This window comes from Salvelinus sp. IW2-2015, linkage group LG31 (genome assembly GCF_002910315.2).
Source record: "Salvelinus sp. IW2-2015 linkage group LG31, ASM291031v2, whole genome shotgun sequence".
In the NCBI taxonomy this organism is placed as follows: domain Eukaryota; kingdom Metazoa; phylum Chordata; class Actinopteri; order Salmoniformes; family Salmonidae; genus Salvelinus; species Salvelinus sp. IW2-2015.
The window spans coordinates 24523205-24546501 of NC_036870.1; the positions used below are offsets into that span (position 1 = coordinate 24523205).

Below are 23297 nucleotides of genomic sequence, written 5' to 3' on the forward strand. Positions count from 1 at the left end.
GTATATATACATAATATGACATTTGTAATGTCTTTATTCTTTTGGAACTTCTGTGAGTGGAATGTTTACTGTTAATATTTATTGTCTATTTCACTTTTGTATATTATCTACCTCACTTGCTTTGGCAATGTTAACATATGTTTCCCATGCCAATAAAGCCCCTTGAATTGAGAGGACTGTGTGATTGAGAGAGATGCTCACTCACATACAGCTTATGCAGCTAGTTCTACTACTGTACAACTCACACACATAACATGACTATCAATGTATATAGGCATAATCACTGATCATACTGACCTTTAGTGTTGGTTTGCATCACAGCCACGGGGAAAGGGTAAACTCAGTTAATTTGATTTTGTTCATCTAAACCCAAATAATGTATCTCTGTGATTCAAAGTATACAGGTATTATTGCATGTTGACTAACCAATCGCAGTGAAATTAGATTAAATATAGTCATGATCAGTTTCATATATTTCAATCATGTAAATTTAGTAGATTGGATTGACAGCGGCATTGCCTTTGTTGATTGGCTAGCAAGCAAAACTTGACGTTACACATCGTTTACTTTTGGGAAAACTGCTCCAGACACTTGCCAGCTAGCTATCCTTAGTTCAAATAGCCTAAAGAAAATGTATGTAATAATATGAAGCTGAAATTGTAAACAATAAAGTATAAACCCACCATAGTGATATCGACGAAGAAGTTATGAAAATGTCCCAGGCGGAGATTCTTGGTTGAACGTGAACGCGCATTGGACAGTAGTTCCACTTTGAATCCCACGCCCACTACGACGTATGGCACCGCCCTCCGGTGAAATAAAGACTGTCCGGCAAGAGAGTAGCCCCTCTAGTAATTGAATAGGATCTCCATGGGACAGCCATAGATTAAGTTATACGGATAAGAGTCAACATGTTCTTCTATAGCCTACATCCAAGTCTTGTGGTTGTCATAAGAGGTCTAAATGGCTTCCTCTTCCTGGCTCCTTTCCTTTAATGTTTTTTCTTCAGCTGCACTGATCTGAAAATACAGGACAGATAGATTGAAGCGATATGACAGAAGCATATGAGGGGGATTTGCTCTCATCCATTTTCTTATTTTTGTCTGCATATGGTCGTTGATAAATCGTTATTTTAACAGAAAAGTTGTCCTTAATGATGGAAAATAATACAAGGGGAGGAAGCAAGCTTGACTATTGAGATGCATCCCATATTGTGGTTGTACACCGTTTTAACAGGTCCAAAATAATCACACAATTTCAGACCAGGGGCATGCACTTACCAAAGGAAACAGAGCGCGCGCCTCATTATCATATTCAATCGAACTGCAGTCGGCAGACCCGCGAAACAGATCACTCAGCGAAGACTAGCCTGCTATTGCGGCACTAACGAATTGCCAGCTGAAAGGATAAATAATCCGATACAAAAGGTAAAATACGTAGGTTTACTATGCCTTTTATTAGAGATAAACATGTTTTTAATGTTGTGGAAAAGTAAAGTTAACTATGTATTGACTCTGGTGTGTTTGCAACGGTTCAAATGCCAAACAAACCTGTGGAATGCAATCACAATTTCTCAGTATTGTTCTGTATTTCAAGAGCGTGACCATTTTGTCTGTTTGCAAAATGTGTTTATTGCAGGCGGTCTAACCTCTCGGCTTCCTCAATTTCGTTTCAGCCTAGGGATGGGCCTCAAAAGGAGCTCATGAGGGGCTGCAGTGGCTCAAGGATCTTCACATCCATACCCACACATGTAGTCAGAGCTGGCCCTAGCCTTTTGGGGTCAACCTAAGCTAGGCTGAACACATTACATTTTTAACTATGTTTATTTCATGATAAAAGCTAGTTCATTTCATCTGGCATGTAGCCCAATTTCATAATATTATCTTATGTCCCAGCTGCTTGATGTAGTTTAAGAAATCATGAAAAAACAGGCCTTAGGGAATTTTCCCCCTGCCAGCTATTAGTGCTATTGATCACCGTGGCACCATCTCGCCTTCTGAACGTTCTATTCCCAGTCTATTGTAATACGTCACAATGCCTGCTTTGCTATTGTTGGAAACGAGACCTGCCCACGTTGCTGATAGTTGAAATGTAAACAACAATTACTCATGGAACGCTGAGGTTGTCCCATTGTTTCATATAGGAAAATATAAGTATGTCTGTATTTTGCCAAATCTCGCAGTGTGTATATATATTTTTTAAATTGGACACCATTTTAATCATGACAATCTCCTAATTATGTAAGGCTGGGCAGTGTACTCCGTTGTCAAACGCTAGCCCTGAAATACCCTTTGCCCTTGGACCGCTGAGCTCACCCCATTGTTTTCCTGTGGAGAGGCATGCTGGTATATTTTGCCAAATATCTCGCAATGTGTAGTAGGGTCACTTTAGTAGGGTGCCACATGAGTGTTTACTTTTTAGGTTCTTCTCTAAGCAGTTGCGGTTTGCTGTTGTGACAACATGCCTGGTCTGCACTGTTGGGTGTCTTTGGTTGAAAACTGTCCCTTTCGGGAAATTTGTCTTGAATCTCAAACATAACAAAACATCCCCACATATAGTGCATAAATACATTCAATGTAAATCATGAGCAATATCACAAACTATGTGATTGGGATAAATGTACATTTCATACAGTTCAGATTCATGGCGGGGGTGAACGATTTCTGGGGTCTGGCGGTTTGGTAACATGGGTCAAATAATCTTTGTCACATGCTTTGTAAACAACTGGGGTGGATTTACGGTGAAATGCTTACAATACGAGCATTGCTAGCTAATGAAAACATTGCCATCTAAAGTAAATTTCACAACATGATGGCGAAGTACCAAACATGTGCCTATTTTAGTAATGTCATCGTATTCCCAAGCCTCTATAGTGTAATTTAAATGAGTCATTAGCCCATGTTCTACTTTTACGCATCAATATGGCTGCAACGTTGTGACTGAGGTGCAAACCATGAATATGCAGCTGGATTTATTGTGGAGTTGATTGTTGAAAATAACATTTTCCATGACATGTAGCCTCAAATTGAATTAGAATTATAACAAAGTAAACAGTTAGCTAGGCAAGTTGAGGCTTAAAATCAAAGCAGAGGTTGTAGTTGGAATTGCAGTATATTTAATTAGAGAATCTAGACGTGAGCTAGCTTTTGACAATGGTTTCCTCTAGACAAACTTGCTTAGCAACCGGATATTAACGTGTTTTGTGGAGAGAATTAGTTCCAATATTTGGATAATTCTTGTGATTGGAGGATAGCTGTGAGGGATATGGGCTCAGGATTAATTTGTGCAAATGCAGCTCACAATTCGAGCACCCCTGAGCATCCCATTGGTTCCTGCGTGAACTGCCCTCCCCCCGCTGACTGTCACATAGTCATAATTTTGCCTTTTTTGCATGTGTCAAAGGGGAAATAAGTGTTATACTTTGCCCTCAATCTCATTTACAGAACTGCGGGAAAATGGTGCCTGACAGGCTGAGGCTAAGGACACTGTCTACCAGCTGCTCCCCCTCAGGAGACATAAAAGATTTGGCATGAGTCCTCAGATCCTCAAAAGGTTCTACAGCTGCACCATCGAGAGCATCCTAACTGGTTGCATCACTGCCTGGTATGGCAACTGCTCAGCCTCTGACCGCAAGGCACTACAGAGGGTAGTGCGTACAGCCCAGTACATCACTGGGGCCAAGTTCCCTGCCATCCAGGATTTCTATACCAGGCGGTGTCAGAGGAAGGCCCTAAATCGTCAGACTCAAGCCACCCTAGTCAGACTGTTCTCTCTGCTACCGCACGGCAAGTGGCACCGGAGCGCCAAGTCTAGGTCCAAGAGGCTTCTATAAACAGCTTCTTACCCCCAAGCCATAAGACTCCTGAACATCTAGTCAAATGGCTAGCCAGACTATTTGCATTGACCCTCCCCTCTCCACTCTTGTCTTCTATGCATAGTCACTTTAATAACTCTACCTACATGTACATACTACCTCCACACATTGACTATGTACCGGCATCCCCTGTGTATGTATTTTTTACTGCTGCTCTTAATTGTTCTTCTCTCACTATTTTTTTTGTGAACTGCACTGTTGGTTAGGGGCTCGTAAGTAAGCATTTCACTGTAGTGTTTGGTGCATGTGACTAATAAAATTCCTCTAGACCACGATCAGCTGCTTTGTCTTGCTGACATTGAGGGAAAGGTTGTCAACACTGCCAGGTCTGTCTCATTGTCGGTTGTCAGGCCTCTATCACTGTCGTGTTGTCAAACGTAATGATGTTGGCGTTGTGCGCGGCCACGCAGTCATAGGTGAACATGGAGTACAGGTGGATGATTAAGCACACACTCCTGAGGGGGCAACAACCCATCTGCCACGCTGACCCTCATAACCTGGGGGCAGCCCATCAGGAAGTCCAGGATCCAATTGCAGAGCGAGGTGTTCAGTCCCAGCGTACCAAGCTTAGTGATGAGCTTGGAGGGCATTATGGTGTAGAACACTGAGTGGGAAGGGGCCGTGTAGAGTGCGTTATCTGTTGGGGCGGTATGTGAATTGGCGTGGTTCCAATGTGTCTGGGATGATGCCTTTTTTTTTAAGCGTTTCATGATTACAGATGTGAGCGCTACAGGAGATTTTAGTAATTTACACAGGTTACTTTGGTGTTCATGGGAACAGGGTCTTGAAACACGTAGGTATTACAGACTTCGTCAGGGAGTTTGACAATGTCTGTGAAGACACTTGTTAGCTGGTCAGCGCATGCGCAGAGTACGCATCCTGGTATTCTGGCTTTGTGAATGATAACCTATTTAAAGGTCTTACTCACATCGGGTACGGAGAGCGTGATAAGTCTTCCAAAACAGCTGTGACACTCACGCATGGTTCAGTGTTGCTCGCCTCGAAGTCACTGGTGCAGCTAGCAGCTGGGTTTCCCTTTTTGTAATCTGTGATAGTTTGCAAGCCCTGCCACATCCAAGCATCAGAACCAGTGTAGTAGGATTTTTGATCTTACTCCTGTATCGAAGCTTTACCTGTTTTGATGATTCGTCAGAGCGTAGCAGGATTTCTTGTTAGTGTCCCGCTCCTTGACAGCGGGAGCTCTAGCCTTTTAGCTCTGTGCAGATGTTGCCTGTAGTTCATGGCTTCTGGTTGGTATATGTGTGTACGGTCACTGTGGGTTGTAGTCAATGCGTATCAGCGGCCTGATGGTTGAGTGGGGGTGTGCGGTCGGTGGCAATCCTTAACCCTGCCCGTGCCACTCTCCATGAAGAGTGCTTCCATGCTAACCAAACGTACACCACTGATTTTACTTGCCAGGTTTGCACTCTTGGGATTCTGTCAACGAGCCTCATGAGGTAGTCACCTGGAATGCATTTCAATTAACAGGTGTGCCTTGTTAATTTGTGGAATTTCTTTCCTTAGTGCGTTTGAGCCAACCAGTTGTTGTGACAAGGTAGGGGTGATATACAGAATATAGCCCTATTTGGTGAAAGACCAAGTCCATATTATGGCAAGAACAGCTCAAGTAAGCAAAGAGAAATGACAGTCCATTACTTTGACTGACCTTCATGTCTTAATCTGGAAAATTTCAGTGCCGTTGCAAAAACCATCAAGCGCTATGATGAAACTTGCTCTCATGAGGACTGCCACAGGAAAGGAAGACCCAGAGTTGGCTCTGCTGCAGAGGATAAGTTCATTAGTTACCAGTCTCATAAATTGCAGCCCAAATAAATGTTTCAGAGTTCAAGTAAGACACATCTCAACATCAATTGTTCAGAGGAGACTGAATCAGGCCTTCATGGTTGAATTGCTGCAAGGAAACCACTACTAAAGGACACAAATAAGAAGAGACTTGCTTGGGCCAAGAAACATGAGCAATGGACAATAGACTGGAAGTCTGTCCTTCTGGTCTGAGTCCAAATTTGCGATTTTTGGTTCCAACCGCCGTGTCTTTGTGATGCAGAGTAGGTGAACGGCTCTCCGCATGTGTGGTTCCCACCATGGTGTGATGGTGCTTTGCTGGTGACACTGTCAGTGATTTTTTTTATTTTTTTTTATGTTGAATTCAAGGCACACCACAGCATTCTGCAGCAATACACCATCCCATCTTGTTTCCACTTAGTGGGACTATCATTTTGTTTTTCAAAAGGATAATGACCTGAAACACACCTCCAGGCTGTTTAAGGGCTATTTGACCAAGGAGAGTGATGGAGTGCTGTATCCCATCTGGCCTCCACAATCACCCGACCTCAACCAAATTGGCATGGTTTGGGATGAGTCGGACCACAGACTGAAGGGAAAGCAGCCAACAAGTGCTCAGCGTATGTGGGAACTCAGCTGGTTGAGAGTGCCAAGAGTTTGCAAAGGGTGGCTACTTTGAAGAATCTAAAATATTTTGATTAGTCACATTTTTGGTTACTACATGATTCCAGATGTTATTTCTTAGTTTTGATGTCTTCGCTATTCTACAATATAAACTAAGACGGCGCTACAGGGAGACAGGACGGACAGCTGATCGTCCTCGCAGTGGCAGACCACGTGTAACTTCTGAACATCACACCTGCGGGACAGGTACAGGATGGCAACAACTGCCCGAGTTACACCAGGAACGCACAATCTCTCCATCAGTGCTCAGACTGTCCGCAATAGGCTGAGAGAGGCTGGACTGAGGGCTTGTAAGGCAGGTCCTCACCTGACATCACCGGTAACAACATCTCCTATGGGCACAAACCCACCGTCGCTGGACCAGACAGGACTGGCAAAAAGTGCTCGTCACTGACGAGTTGCGGTTTTGTCTCACCAGGGGTGATGGTCGGATTCGCGCTTGTCGACGGAATGAGCCTTACACCGAGGCCTGTACTCTGGAGCAGGATCGAGGTGGAGGGTCCGTCATGGTCTGGGGCGATGTCACAGCATCATCGGACTGAGCTTAATGTCATTGCAGGCAATCCCAATGCTATGCGTTACAGGGAAGACATCCTCATGTGGTACCCTTCCTGCAGGCTCATCCTGACATGACCCTCCAGCATGATAATGCCACCACGCACAGAACGAGCAGTATGGCTGATTTCCTGCAAGACAGGAATGTCAGTGTTCTGCAATGTCCAGCGACGAGCCCGGATCTCAATCCTATTGAGCACGTCTGGGACCAGTTGGATCGGAGGGTGAGGGCTAGGGCCCCCAGAAATGTCCAAGCACTTGCAGGTGCCTTGGTGGAAGATTGGGCTAACATCTCACAGCAAGAACTGGCAAATCTGGTGCAGTCCATGAGGAGATGCACTGCAGTTCTTAGTATCTGGTGTGGCCACCAGCTGCGTTGACTGTTATTTTTAACCCCCCCACACTTTTTGTCCAGGGACACGTTATTCCATTTCTGTTAGTCACATGTCTGTGGAACTTGTTCAGTTTGTCTGTTGACTCTTATGTTAACAGTACAAATAAAGAAACCCTTCAAATCAAAACTTGTCACACACATGGTTAGCAGATGTTAATGTGAGTGTAGCTAAATGCTTGTTCTTCTAGTTCTGACAGTGCAGTAATATCTAACAATTCCCCAACTACCTAATACATGCATCTAAAGGGGTGAATGAGAATATGTACAGTTGAAGTCGGAAGTTTACAAATGCAGTAACTCAGTTTTTCACCATTCCTGACATTTAATCCTAGTAAAAATGCCCTGTCTTGGGTCAGTTAGGATCACCACTTTATTTTAAGAATGTGAAATGTCTGAAGAATAGTAGAGAATGATTTATTTATTTCATCACATCCCCAGTGGTTCAGAAGTTTACATGCACTCAATTAGTATTTGGTAGCATTGCCTTTACATTTAACTTGGGTCAAATGTTTCGGGTAGCCTTCCACAAGCTTCCAACAATAAGTTAGGTGAATTCTGGCCCATTCCTCCTGACAGAGCTGGTGTAACTGAGTCAGGTTTGCAGGCCTCCTTTGCTCGCACACGCTTTTTCAGTTCTGCCCACAAATTTTCTATAGGATTGAGGTCAGGGCTTTGTGATGGCCACTCCAATACCTTGACTTTGTTGTCCTTAAGCCATTTTGCCACAACTTTGGAAGTTTGCTTGGGCTCATTGTCCATTTGGAAGACCTATTTGCGACCAAGCTTAAATTTCCTGACTGATGTCTTGAGATGTTGCTTCAATATATCCAAATAATTTCGCTCCCTCATGACGCAATCTATTTTGTGATGTGCACCAGTCCCTCCTGCAGCAAAGCACCCCCACAACATGATGCTGCCACCCCCGTGCTTCACAGTTGGGATGGTGTTCTTTGGCTTGCAAGCTTCTGCCTTTTTCCTCCAAACATAACGATGGCCATTATGGACAAACAGTTCTATGTTTGTTTCATCTGACCAGAGGACATTTCTTAAGTATGGTCTTTGTCCCCATGTGCAGTTGCCAACTGTAGTCTGGCTTTTTTTATGGTGGTTTTGGAGCAGTGGCTTCTTCCTTGCTGAGTGGCCTTTCAGGTTATGTCGCTATAGGACTCGTTTTACTGTGGATATAGATACTTTTGTACCTGTTTCCTCCAGCATCTTCACAAGGTCCTTTGCTGTTCTGGGATTGATTTGCACTTTTCGCACTAAAGTACGTTCCTCTCTAGGAGACAATGCGTCTCCTGAGCGGTATGACGGCTGCGTGGTCCCATAGTGTTTATACTTGTCTACTATTGTTTGTACAGATGAATGTGGTACCTTCAGGCGTTTGGAAATTGCTCCCAAGGATGAACCTGACTTGTGGAGGTCTACAATTGTTTTTCTGATGTCTTGGCTGATTTCTTTTGATGAGGCACTGAGTTGGAAGGTAGGCCTTAATACCTCCAATTGACTCAAATTATGCCAATTGACTCAAATTATGTCAATTAGCCTATCAGAAGCTTCTAAAGCATGACATTTTTTGGTTATTTCCAAGCTGTAAACAATTGTTGGAATAATTACTTGTGTCATGCCCAAAGTAGATGTCCTAACCGACTTGCCAAAACTATAGTTTGTCAACCACGCCACAAATGTCTTGTTAACAAACGAGTTTTAATGACTCCAACCTAAGTGCATGTAAACTTCCGACTTCAACTGTATATGGATGGCTGAGTGGCAAGGTGTAATAGATGGTATAAAATTCTGTATATTCATGTGATATGAGTAAGGGATGTTAACATTATTTAGAGTGCATTGTATGAAGAGACTAGTGATCTGTTAAAGTAGCCAATTACTTCTCTATGGAGGCAGCAGCCTCTGAGTTGGTGATTGCTGTTTGGCCTTGAGAGCTGTTTTCCAGTCTCTTGGTCCCAGCTTTGACGCACCTGTACTGACCTCGCCTTCTGGATGGTAGCGGGGTGAACAGACAGTGGGTCAGGTGGTTGTCCTTGAACTTCTTGTTCTTCCTTTGACATATGGTGCTGTCAGTGTCATGGTGCGCAGGTAGTTTGCCCCCGGTGATGCGTTGTGCAGACCGCACCACCCTCTGGATAGCTTTGCGGTTGATGGCAGTGCAGTTGCCGTACCAGGTTGTGATGCAGCCCGACAGGATGCTTTCGCTTGTGCATCTGTAAAATGAGTAGGTGTGTCAACTTTTGACTGGTACTGTAGTTGTCTTCTGAACTTCTGTGTTAGGTGTCCAGGTGAGGTTTGAGTCAAGTATAGTGCCATAGTTTAATACAAAGAGCAAATTGAAATGCTATGTATGTGGATGGTCCCCATGTCTCTTGCAGATCGGTGCCCGGTTTCTTGATAGTTCCATCGCTATTTTTAGCAATGCATCTGTCCTACAACAGCCGAAGACGTAACATGCGTTTCCCGAAAACACCACGCAGTGAGAACGTCCTGTGAGTGCGTCACTGGATCATGTTTTTTACTACTGATAGTTCAAAATAAAGGTAGCACTGCTCTCTGATCAGCTTTCTCCATTATAATCTTTCCCTAAAATTTGTTTCACAATATTGACGGATCGGCACCTAGACATATCACTTAACGGCTGCAAATATTGAGGCTGCTTATTCTGATTTACCCTATAAGGCACTACAATCACAGATTCCTTTGGCACATCATTGCACACGTTAAACATTTGACTGTAGCCTGCGAATATAATTCAATTGACTGAACATTACATTTTTGCGAAACATGCTCTTTCTGTGCCATAGACCAAGGTTTCCCAAACTCGGTCCTAGGGCCTCCATTGGTGAACGTTTTAGTTTTTTGCCCTAGCACTACACAGCTGATTCACATTATCAAAGCTTGATAATGAGTTGGTTATTTGAATAGCTGTGTAGTGCTACAGCAAAAACCAAAACGTGCACCCAGGGTTGGCCCAAGGACAGACTTTGGGAAACTGTGCCGTAGACTGATCAGGTGAAAGCTATGATCCCTTATTGTCACCTATTAAATCAACGATTGCTGTATCATCAGTATATTTTACTGTGCACATCCTGATTCTTATAGGGGTACAATTGTTGGTGTAGAGGGTGAACAGAACTGGCAAAAGGACACTGCCATGGGGTACACCTGTATTGCTGGTTTGTGGGTCTGATGTGTTCGTATTGAACAGCACTCTTCTGAACCCACTCACTTGAGACGCACATTGGTGTCCATGGTTGCAAGTTTGCAACAGAATATCAGGATGTATTTTGTTGAATACAGAAAGTTGACAAATGAATGTGGTTTATCCAGGTGCATGTAGATTTTAAGGAGAATCAACAGTCGTTGACTCTGCGGCCTGCTTTATAGTAGGGATGGGTGAAAAATCTCTTGCATATTGCGATATTATTTTGGACAGTATATCGATACTTTGACAACAAGTAACAATATATTTTCTGTTAGTGTTAGCTAGCGCTAGTGGGCTGTACCTGCTCTAAAACTCTGGTATTTTTCATCCTGTAGCTTGTTCTCAATCTTTTTAAAATAGTGAGCCAATAATTCAGCTTTTTATTTCCCTGACTGATCAACTAATTTCTATTGTCTCTCTGCAGTAGACATGTATTGAGCTATATGTTTGGTACTTCAAATTGCAATTGAATCGCCACCTAAGTGTCCCGATATTGTATCACGAGATACTTGGCAATTCCCAGCCCTAGTTTAGAGGAGAACTTGAATGGGTCGGGTAGGCTTTCTGTGTGCCAGAGAAGGTGTTTGACTAAACATTGCCTTTTTTTCTGATGGTTTTACGTAATATAACTGACTGTCAGTAAAATAACTGTAGAAAAACTGTTACTAGAGAAGCATCTAACCTCATTCTTGCCTCAGTTTGCCAATTGACTGAATGAGGTTCTGTCCCATCTCCCCCAGATTCCAGTCTACGATGGAGATTGACAGTCTAATGAAACAGGCGAGTGATAGACCTGTCATGATTCCCTAATCCTGCTCATGGAGAGCTATAGGATGTGCTGCCTTTTGTTGTTGGCCCAGAGCTAATACACCTTATTGGGTTTTAGTGCTGGTCTGGAAAGCTTGCACACGCTGTAGTTGTCAAGGACGAAGGCAGAGCTGGTGAACATTAATTCTCTATTAAACCTCAATCTAATTTAGTGTATTTTTGCCTATACTGTGTAGTTTTTCCCTTGTTGTGAATTATTACACCGCACACTAAGTCACGTTAAAGTCTCTTTGTCAGCAAGCTGGAGGTCAGTCAAACTTCAATGTATAAAGTACCGGTCTGAAGTGAGCTCTAACATGGCAGTCCCGTTAGTTCCCTTAAATACTGACAAGTTATATTTGCATGATTTAGCTTATCATTCGTTTAATATACTCATGTGACCGACCAATACCTCAAGGTTTCTTTAAGCTGGGACGTTGAAACAGATTCCTTTCTCTAAACGAGGTTCTGGGCGTACTGCCATATTGCAGATACTGATAGTGAGGATTCGTTCAGTCACTTGCATGAACACAGAAATGGGTTTATAGAAAAGCACAAATAAAATTAAAATAATCACACTTGGATGACAGAGGTTGGGTAACATTTCTGCTGAAATGTTTCTTCTCCTGTGGCTTCATTGCTCTTGAGCCAAAAAATTACCACACTCAAGCCACACACTTCCCCTCTGAACACTGTTCTTTCTTTTGCAGGAGTTTGTCAGTGTCTGGGTCCAGGAGCCACAATTCCACAAAGATGACTTCTGGCACACGCACGTTGACTATGAGATCTGTTTACATGTGAGTACTACTGCACGCTTCACTTGATGAACATCATTAAACATGAACATCTTCTGAGAGATTGAGGAAGCTGTGTATGGGTCGGGTAGGCTTTCTGTGTGCCAGAGAAGGTGTGTATTTATTGGCAACCTCTAACTTCATGACAATCTGAAGTGGGGTAATATTGGCTATAAAACCTCTGCTAATATGATTTACCTTCTTCCTGTGTTAAGACCAATAGCATGTGTTTTAGGAAGAAGACTTCCTGTGTGCGGAGGCGATACAGTGAGTTTGTTTGGCTCCGGCAGCGTCTGCAGGACAACACTATGCTCATGTACGTATAATCCATAGTAATAGTTCACTGTAGGCCCTCTTCACTGCATCATTTGATCACTCCTGCAATGATGTATGCACTTGTCTTTCCAGGGGTGGACTATTCATACTTTTGGTCATGTGGTGTATGTGGATACCTGCTCGTCGAACATCTCTTTCCAAAATCATGAGCATGAATATGCAGTTGGTCGCTGCTATAACATCCTCCACTCTTCTGGGAAGGCTTTTCATTAGTGTAGAAACATTGCTGCGGGACTTGCTTCCATTCGGCCACGAGCGTTAGTGAGGTCTGTCACTGATGTTGAGTGATTAGCCCAGGCTCGCAGTCGGTGTTCCAATTCATTCGAAAGGTGTTCGATGGGGTTGATGTCAGGGCTCTGTGCAGGCCAGTGAAGTTCTTCCACACTGATCTTGACAAACGATTTCTGAATGGACCTCGCTTTGTGCATGGGGGCATTGTCATGCTGCCACAAAGTTGGAGGCACAGAATTGTCTAGAATGTCATTGTATGCTGTAGCGTTAAGATTTCCCTTCAATGGAACTAAGGGGCCTTGCCCCAACCATGAAAAACAGCCCCAGAACATTATTCCTCCACCAAACCTTAGTTTGCACTGCATTGGGGCAGGTAGCATTCTCCTGATTCATCACTCCAGAGAACGCATTTCCAAAATCCAATGATGGCGAGCTTTACACCACTCCAACCGACGCTCGGTATTGCGCATGGTGATCTTAGGCTTGTGTGCTGCTGCTCGGCCATGGAAACCCATTTCATGAAGCTCCCAGCGAACAGTTATTGTGCTGACGTTGCGTCCAGAGGCAGTTTGAAACTCTGTAGTGAGTGTTGCAACCGAGGATAGATGCTCTTCAGCACTCGGCATTCCTTTTCTGTGAGTTTGTGGCCTACCACTTCGCAGCTGAGCTGTTGTTGCTCCTAGATGTTTCCGCTTCACAATAACAGCACTTAATGTTGACAGGTGCAGCTCTAGCAGGGCAGACTTGTTGGAAAGGTGGCATCATATGACACTGRCACATTGAAAGCCACTGTTGTCCCTTTCCAGAGAGTTGCCCAAACTGCCTCCCTGGAACCCTTTCTTCAGTCTGAAAAACCCCTACAAGGTCAACCAGAGGATGAATGGCCTGCGGGAGTTTCTAGAGATGTGAGTGTCCTTGTTTATTCCTTTCCTCAGCCTTATGAATGGCTGCCAGGTTTTGCATGTTCAAAGGGCGTGAAGGGATGATCCAGACAGCCCATCTATGGGTCTGATGCAACCAAAGTCAGTTTGTCAGATGTTTTCCTACCTCAAGTGGTTGTCCGGTCAATAGTGATGAACAATGAGTGCTTTTGGAAGTCGTTTGGGTTAGATTTGAAAAAGTCACGGCTTTTGATTTAAGGTTCGATTTTAAAAATTTTAAAAATGCATTATGAAATGACATTACAATGATTTGAGCTTTCTAATGGAAATGGAGCCAAAAATGCTGAACATGACATAAAATATGACATAAACAACATGACATAAAATAAAATATTATGACTTAGTTTTTATTTGAATTCTTTATTACTTTTCATTCCTTAAAGTCACCATCCATCTCATCTCAGGCAGTAGCAGCCAGCCAGACAAGATAACATCTATACAGTGCATTCTGAAAGTATTCAGAGCCTTGACTTTATCCACATTTTGTTACTTTACAGCCTTACTCTAAAATTAATTAAATGTTTTCCCTCATCAATCTACACACAATACCCCATAATGACAAAGCAAAAACAGGTTTTAAAACTTTTGCAAATGTATTAAAAATAAATGGAAATCACATTTGCATAAGTATTCAAACCCTTTAATCAGTACTTTGATGAAGCGTCTTTGGCAGCGACTACAGCCTCAAATCTTCTTGGGTATGACGCTACAAGTCCGGCACACCTGTGTTTGGTGAGTTTCTCCCATTCTATTCTGCAGATCCCCTCAAGCTTTCAGCTTGGATGGGGAGTGTCGCTGCACAGCTATTTTCAGGTCTCCAGAGATGTTAGATCAGGTTCAAATGGATTATGGTCATTGTAGTTAATTACCACGTTTCTACGCTGAATTAGGTTGAATATTTCCTTAATGAAAACTACAACTCCCTTCAGGTGTGCGTCCCACATAGCCCCTGACTTGATCTCTCTCTCTCTCTATCTCTTTCTCTCAATTCAATTCAATTCAATTCAAGGGGCTTTATTGGCATGGGAAACATGTGTTAACATTGCCAAAGCAAGTGAGGTAGATATTATACAAAAGTGAAATAAACAATACAAATTAACAGTAAACATTACACATACAGAAGTTTCAAAACAATAAAGACATTACAAATGTTATATTATATATATACGGTGTTGTAACAATGTACAAATGGTTAAAGCACACAAGTTAAAATAAATAAGCATAAACGTATGGTTGATATCCAATGGTGTGTGTTCTTCACTGTTGCCCTTTTCTTGTGGATCTCTCTCTCTCACTCACTCACTCTACTCATCACTCACCACTCACATACAGCATTGGCTCCAAAGGAACTAATGGAATTCAAGGTAATTGAACGACGTTGGTCAATTAGTTTAACATGACCCAAAAATGAAATGTCGTTTGTTGAGTGGTGGAAATACCATTATCAATACTTAGTAAAGTAAAGATGCGTTAATAGAAAATTGACAAGGTTCAGTCAGCCCATGGTAAAATACTACTTGAGTAAATCAAAGTATTTGGTTTAAAATATACTTAAGTATCAGAAGTGTAAATCATTTAAAATTCCTTTATTAAGCAAACCAGYCGGCACCATTTTCTTGTTTTTTWAATTTACGGGAAAGCCAGGGGCACGCTCCAACACAACAAAATTTACAAACAAAACGTGTCAGATCAGAGCCAGTAGATGACCAGGAATGTTATCTTGTGTGTGAATTGAACCATTTCTGTCCTGCTAAGCATTCAAACTGTAATGCACTTTTAGGTGTCGGGAGAATGCATAGAGTTGTCAAAAAGTACTGATACAAAAAAAATGAAAGTAAAAATACTTTCATGTACTACTTAAGTACTTTACACCACTGGTTAGTTGCTCAGCACTACTGGTCAGAGTCCATAGCAATCTGTGGTGTAGATCCCCTTTTGTACATTAGGAAGAATTTTTGGGGGGATATTGTTATCCCAAATGAATAGCAATATAATTCAATCACATAAATTCWGATTTTCCTCTAGTATGACATTTGTTTTGTAAAGCCTCTGCTTGCTCTGTATAAGATGTTATATCCATGGATTTATGGCACCAAACGCCATCCAGTGGCTTTTACCAGCAACTTCATTAATTTCCTCCACTCCACTTGAAACAGAAGCCATTTATGTACTGATGATTACAATGTTGATCTCATTGTCACCTAGTTTCTCCTGTCATAGAGCTTAGAATAACAATTCACTTCATCTCCTACCACACTTTGTAACCCGGCGCACTGATTACTTCAAAAACAAACTGAAAATATGGTATGGTGTTCTTGATAGTTGTATGTATCTACTGCTAGTTTTGTTGACTGTTCATTAATTAGCCAACAAATGAATCTTTGTCTGTTCGTCCCCAGTATCCTCCAGGACCCCCTGCTGCTGTCTGACAGTAGAGTGCACCTGTTCCTCCAATCCCAGCTCAGCGTGACCAAGATGGAGGCGTGTGTCTTGGGACAGACACGCTACACAGTGGCACAGGCCATCCAGATGTGTAGCGACTGTCACCGCACACGCTTCCCCATAGAGAAGGGCAGCAAGGTGTACTTCAACTCAGACTGCGAAAGGTAAGAGTACGGTATGCCACACCTAACAGGTTSGGCATATCAAGAAGRTACAGATTTTGTCCTAAATTTTACAGATTTAAACTTTTTCAATGACATCCATTGATTGACTCAACAGCGATTGTTTATGAAAAAAATCATTATTAGATATCAGCTGCTGTCGGAGGAACGATGCAAGCCGACATGACCTCTGCCCTTTTTTATTCTGTACTTTCAGCCTCACCAGCACCACGTCAAGTCTGGGCCACAGCCATGACTCGGGGGTCCCCCAGAGCCCCAGCCTTCTACCCTTTGACTGCAGCACCTGTGAAAATTCTGACGGCAAAATTCGCATCCGGGATGAGGGATTCTTCAGCAGTCTGTCAGAGTCGTCGTGTGACCAGGAACACATGGAGCCCTGACACACCACTTCCACACACACACGCACAAAGGGGCTGTTTCCCGGACAAAGATTAAGCCTAGCCCTGGACTAAAAAGCACTTAATCTTTGTTCGGGAAACCACTCAAAAGACTGTTTGCTACGGTTCCTGATGCGCTTCTCAAACCTGATTAACTGGCGGCGTAGAAAGGTATTTTTATGTGGTTCTGTTGGAATTCTCTCTGGGTCCACTTTATACAAATCTTTTTTTTATTTTTTATCTTAAGTATTCCAAGTATCAAATGTTTTATTTTTAAGAACTAACTTGATGGTTTATTGACTTGGTGGTTGGTGCCCTTTGAAATCCTGGAATGTCCAAGTAGTTTTTGTTGAAATGTGCTTTGGTTTCTTGTCCTTCTTGTTAAGGTTATCCCTGGGCTTTCCTTCAGCATTAACTTCAGTAGGCTTAGAAGAGGCTGGTGGGAAGTGCTGTAGGACAGACTTATCGTAATGGCTGCAATGGTATCAAACATATGGAAACCACATTTGACTATTCCATTCTAGCCATGACAACGAGCCTGTCGTCTTATTGCTCCTCCCACCAGCCTCTGGCCTAGATGTCTTCTGTTATGAGTGACGATCTATACTGAACAAAAATATAAACACATGTAAAGTGTTGGTCCTAGGAGCTGAAATAAAATATCCCAGAAATGTTCAATATGCACAAAGCCTATTTCTCAATTTGTGCACATCCCTGTTAGGGAGTGTTTCTCCTTTGCAAAGATAATCCATCCACCTGACAGGTGTGGCATATCAAGAAGCTAATTAAACCATGATCATTACYCAGGTGCACCTTGTGCTAGGGACTAAAGGCCACTCTAAAATGTGCAGTTTTGTCACACAACACAATGCCACAGATGTCTCAAGTTGAGGGAGCATGCAATTGACATGCTACTGCAGGAATGTCCAGAGCCACCAATGTCGTTTTAGAGAATTTGGCAGTACATCCAACCMGCCTCACAACCGCAGACTACGTGTAAACACTCCAGCCCAGGACCACATCCAGCTGATGAAACTGGGTTGGCACAACCAAAGAATTTCTGCACCAACTGTCAAAACGTCACTGGGACGCTCATCTGCGTGCTCGTTGTCCTTACCAGGGTCTTGACCTGACTGCAGTTCGGCATCATAACTGATGTCAGTGGTCAAATGCTCACCTTCGATGGCCACTGGCACGCTGGAGTGTGCTCGTCACGGATAAATCCTGGTTTCAACTGTAACAGGCAGACCTAGTTTGTTGTCGTGGGTCAGTGATTTGCTGATGTCAACGTTGTGAAGAGTGCCCCATGGAGTTATGGTATGGGCATGCAGAAGCTATGAACAATTGCATTTTTCCCGATTTGCAATTTGAATGCAGAGATGTCGTGATGAGATCCTTAGGCCCATTGTCGTGCCATTCATCCGCCGCCATCACGTTTCAGCATGATAATGCAAGGATCTGAACACAATTCCTGAAAGCTGAACATGGCCTGCGTACTCACCAGACATGTCACCATTGTGCATGTTTCGGCTCTGAATTGAGGTCTACGACAGCATGTTCCCGCCACTAAAAAGCTACTTTGCACAGCCATTGAACAGTGGGACAACATGCCACCAACAACCTCATCAACTCGATGCTAAGGAGATGTCACTCTGCATGAGGCAAACGGTGGTCACACCAGATACTGACTGGTTTTCTAATCCACCACTACTTTATTTTAAATTCTGACTAACAGATGCATATCTGTATTCCCAGTCATGTGAAATCCATAGTTTAGGGCCTAATGAATTTATTTAAATTGACTAATTTCCTTAACTGTATCTCAATCTTATTGTTTTATTTTTGTTCAGTGTGGTTGGCTTTTGGATGCCTCACCAGATGTGCTGTGCTATCAGCCCTGTAGAGGGTGTTGTAACATCTAAAATGAGCTCCTTGAAGATGAAACCAGTTCAATATATTCATCCCCTTCATTTAATGTCCACAGTTTAAGATGCACAACGTTTGTCTGATTTGGAGATTCAAAAGAATCTCCGTCTTCAAAGAAATCCTAAAACTATAGTCAGACAGTACAGTATGAAGCTGGGCAGAAACTGCTTCTCCAATGGAAATCCCTGATCACACTTGGAGGCGACATTGGCTAGCTGAACTTGTGCACATAAACACAATCGGGTCTAAAGGACGTCTCGTGCCAAACTGCGCATATGCAGGCCGTCAAATCGAAGGCACGCCTTCGTTTAGTTTTTGACTAATGAAAACGTGTTGGTTTGCAAATTTCACTAGGTTGGAGTAATGTTCAACTACTTAAGACATTGGCCCGACTCTAGGTTGTGAGAATGAACTAAGGAATAATTTTTCACTTCTCTTATTGACTTCTCAAACWCCGGCCTGGTCTGCTTTGCAAGCGTATCCTGAAGTCTCTCGATGTTGCACCTCTGGGTTTAGAAACTCTGTGCTATATTGCCAAGACGTAGCTTTTCTGGGTCAGTAACATGGTGTTGTCTGTGCTTCTGAGGCATGTTGTGGGTTTGAAATCCCGGGTCTTCTGTGGTAGGGATGGCTGGACAGTGTTCTATAGTCTTAACCCTTGTCAAGGTGAGTCAACCTTTCTCCCCTCTAACTCTGTTTGCTAGCCCTTTTCCTAACCTTAACCTCGGTCTCCAACTGCTTAATTTGACTAACCTTCTCCGTGAGTTCTAACCTACGAAACAGTAATTTCTGTATTTGAAGTGGTGTGAGGAGTGTTTCCCATCTATTTCGCTCTCACACACTGCGTAGAGATGTCTTAAGCTCGGGGAGTATTTCTCCCTTGACGGGGAGGGGGGCTGCATGTGTGTAGGCTACCTAGCTTATTAAAGTGTGTGTCAGGTCTGGCAGAGTGCTGACTGGGCTGTGATTTGGGCGTTCTGACAATGTGTCACGGTTGCTGGCTAATGTCACTTCCCCTCTCACAAAGACAGGCCAGCAGACCGAACACGCGCCGTGGTTTGTGTATGCTGATGAGTTCATTTTTGTTGTGTATTTCTTCCTGCTACACTAGCATGAGCTGGTCACCAGCAGCACCCAGTCAGTTCTGCCAGGTGAGCTGTACTAATTTAAAGGGGGGGTAATTCATCTGTTATTAAACGCTCCAAGGATTTACCTGTCAGCAGCAGGACCTGTGTGTGCTGTGTGTCAATTTGGGGCAGCACGTAAATTGGTAAGTGGGAAAAACAGGTAAAGGCTCAAATAAGACGGCATCGGTCTCCCTCCACTCCTGTCCTGCAGCCCACTTTAACCAAAGACCTAGCCAGCCCGTCCTCTCAGGGATTTAACAGATGCTCTTATCCAGAGCGGTTTTTCAGGAGCTATTAAAGGCACTTCAACAGATTTATTTTACCTAGTCAGCTCGGGGATTCAAACCAGCAACCTTTCGGTTACTAGCTCAACGCTCTTAACCGCTAAGCTACCTGCCGCGTTTTATAAGCCAGTGAAGCTGTGAGAGGATATGAGTCACTACTCTGCAGTAGTACAGAGACCTAATGATATTCATATGGCACTCTTAACACATGCACCATGCACACTCGTACAGAAATCGTGATATTCAAACTGTACAGTAAGTGTTTGTTTGACCTTATTAACGTGCACGCTGGGTAACACCTGAGCATTGCACACGCCGCACACAACCCGTTTCATTCCTCCAGGGCCTATAGTCAATTTCCTTCTAAAATGAAATGCTGCTTCACGGTCCTCAAAGGAAGGGGTGTCTGTACAGTTCAGATATTTGCGTATTCATGGTAAGTCTATTGCAGCGCAGTAATTTATAACTCAATTTCCAGTGTGCATCGATGCGCTCCTTACCTACAAAACAAAACTTCAACCCAATTGTTCTACAAAGCAATTAGGGTGTCTAGTGAATTGTGAACGAGCTGCACTGCATCGCCCGATGCTCCAGGCTTGTGTGATATTTTTAATTGTTAATTTTCTGTCACATTAGTCAACATCCCAGGCTGGGCAGGTGACTGGCTTTCTAGGCGACAGATGAAATTTCACATTTTCACACTTGATATTTCCTGTTCGGATGGGGAGTCTTGTACCCTGTGTCTGTTACATCTGTATGTGTGTAATGGAGGGAGACAAAAACAAAATTGACAAACTTATTTTATGGCTGTTTTACATTTTACGTCTCTTGACAACCCTACAGAGATGGAATGTCAAACTATGAATATCAAATATTCCTCTTCATTTGTATTTTTCTGTTTTTGCCCCATGTGTCACTAACCCTACACACACACACACAAACACTTTCTCCATTTCCATCCTACTTCAAACCCATCCACGAGCACACACACAACCCTTCCTCCACACCTGAGCCCTAAACACCCATCCACGAGCACACACACAACCCTTCCTCCACACCTGAGCCCTACACACCCATCCACACACACAACCCTTCCTCCACGCTGAACCTACACACCTCATCCACCCCAACCTTCTCCAAACTGAGCCCTACACACCATTCCACACACACAACCCTTCCTCCACACCTGAGCCCTACACACCCATCCACACACACAACCCTTCCTCCACACCTGAGCCCTACACACCCATCCACGAGCACAACCCTTCCTCCACACCTGAGCCCTACACAACCTTCCCCCCCAGATCAGCACCTTGTGTTTGATAATCTGGTAATGTACCTAATCATGGTCTATTCCGAGTGACAGAGGGTTGGGCCAATGAAACCTGACGTGGCTGATGGCCCGCCCCTTATGAGCTGGGACAAAACTGATGTTGTTGCTAGTGGATCGTTGGGCTGATTAGGGTAGCGTTCGATAACAGCCCGTGTCCATTCATCAGTGTCCGGCGGCGGCCAGTAAAAGGTTTCTCCGGTCTCACAGTAGTCACTTCCCTATGTGGCCCTCGCCAATCTCTGTCTGCCAGGATCAGTGTCATATAGCCAGGACCTAACCCTGCCCTGATAAAAACACGCACACAAAGAACCTGCTGACATACAACCTCTGATATGCACAGTGACACTCACCAAACGTGCTCTGTTTTAAACACAGAGAGAGATGACCCTGCCCTCAAGTGCATTGGTCACCAATCACAACCACTTTGTCAAGGCACAGGTTACCGTGACGACTCTAATCTCCTAGCAACAGAGTGGGTAATTCGTCTCCATTGAGAGGGGGGGTGTCACAGACGGGCAGCAGCGGCTGGGGATGGCAGGAAGGTGTGGGGTGAGACGGAGGAAGTGAGAGGTGTAGGTGAGGGGGGGGTGTAGGTGGGTGGAGATGAGAGGGGGGCAGAGGGGCGAAAGGGTAGGAGGTGAGACAGGGAGGTGGGGCGAGGGGGGGTGAGATGGTGTGGCAGGGGGGGAGGTGGTGGGGCAGAGGGGTGGGTGGGAGGGAGGCAAGAGGGGGTGAGGTGGAGGTGGGGCAGAGGGGAGGAGGTTGAGAGGTGGGGCAGAGGGGTGGGTGGGAGGGGCGAGGGGGTGAGGTGGAGGTGGGGCAGAGGGGGAGGAGGTGAGAGGTGGGCAGAGGGGTGGGTGGGGCAGGGGTCGGTGGGAGGGAGGGAGGTGAGAGGTGGGGCAGAGCGGGGAGGTGGGGCAGAGGGGTGGGTGGGTGAGGGGTGGGTGGGTGAGAGGTGGGGCAGAGGGTGGAGGAGGTGAGAGGGGTGCAGAGGGGTGGGAGGGAGGCGATAGGTGGGGCAGAGAGTTGGGAGGAGGACGAGAGGTGGGGAGGAGGGGGAGGAGTTGAGATGGAGGTGGGGCAGAGGCGCGGAGGAGGTGGGAGGTGGGGCAGAGGGGGGAGGAGGTGAGAGGTGGGGCAGAGGGGGAGGAGGTGAGAGTGTGGGCAGAGGGGGGAGGAGGTGAGAGGTGGGCAGAGGGGGAGGAGGTGAGAGTGGGGGAGGAGGTGAGATGGAGGTGGGGAGGAGGTGAGATGGAGGTGGGGGAGGAGGTGAGATGGAGGTGGGGGAGGAGGTGAGATGAGGGGGTGGGGGAGGAGGTTGAGATGGAGGTGAGATGGGGTGGGGCGGAGGTGAGAGGAGTGGGAGGAGGTGGTGGAGGTGGGGAGGAGGGTGCAGAACGGGGGGGGGTGTGATGGTGGGGAGAGGGGTGGGAGGGAGGCGAGAAGGGGGAGGTGGGGAAAGGGGTGGGAGGGAGGGGGGAAAGGGGGAGGTGGGGCAAGGGGTGGGAGGGAGGCGATGGAAGGGGGAGGTGGGGAAAGGGGGGGTGGAGGGAGGCCGAGATGGGGGGAGGTGGGGCAAATGAGGGGCATGGAGAGGGAGGCGTGGAGGTGAGGAGGCGAGAAGGGAGGTGGGCAAAGGGGTGGGGAGGGAGGCGAGATGGGGGGTGGGGCAAAGGGGTGGGAGGGGAGGCAGATAGCGCGGGAGGAGGAGGTGAGAAGAGGTGTTATAGTCAGGAGCAGCAGAGAACAAATGGGCCCAAAAATGCAGTATTAATCTGTTGCTGGATCTGCTGCCCTTTAAAGCCAATAGCACTTAGAGACAGAGGGTGTGGGTGGGGTGGGGTGGGTGGGGCATGTTTAAGGAGAGAACTGGTGGAGAGAGAGGGAAGGAGAAAGTGTTACAGAGAAAGGGTATTGGGTAAGAGGAGAGAGGACTGAGAAAAATGGAAGAAAAAGCTGAGTTTAAGCACACAGAGGCGGGATGGGTGCT

At 44.9% G+C, this 23297-nt stretch overlaps 1 protein-coding gene across 2 annotated transcripts; it reads left to right on the top strand.

Moving 5' to 3' along the window:
* The first annotated feature begins 1338 nt into the window (after positions 1 to 1338).
* LOC111955438 (sorting nexin-10B-like) lies at positions 1339 to 17319 on the top strand. Of its 2 annotated transcripts, XM_023975671.2 has the most exons (7): positions 1339 to 1427; positions 11268 to 11307; positions 12045 to 12131; positions 12344 to 12444; positions 13502 to 13600; positions 16036 to 16242; positions 16457 to 17319. In XM_023975671.2, exons 2-7 carry the CDS (start codon positions 11281 to 11283, stop codon positions 16638 to 16640), a joined length of 705 nt encoding a protein of 234 aa, XP_023831439.1. In that variant the 5' UTR covers positions 1339 to 1427; positions 11268 to 11280; the 3' UTR covers positions 16641 to 17319. The 2 variants fall into 2 exon arrangements, with proteins under 2 accessions (XP_023831439.1, XP_023831442.1); XM_023975674.2 differs by lacking the exon at positions 13502 to 13600.
* Positions 17320 to 23297: the final 5978 nt, after the last annotated feature.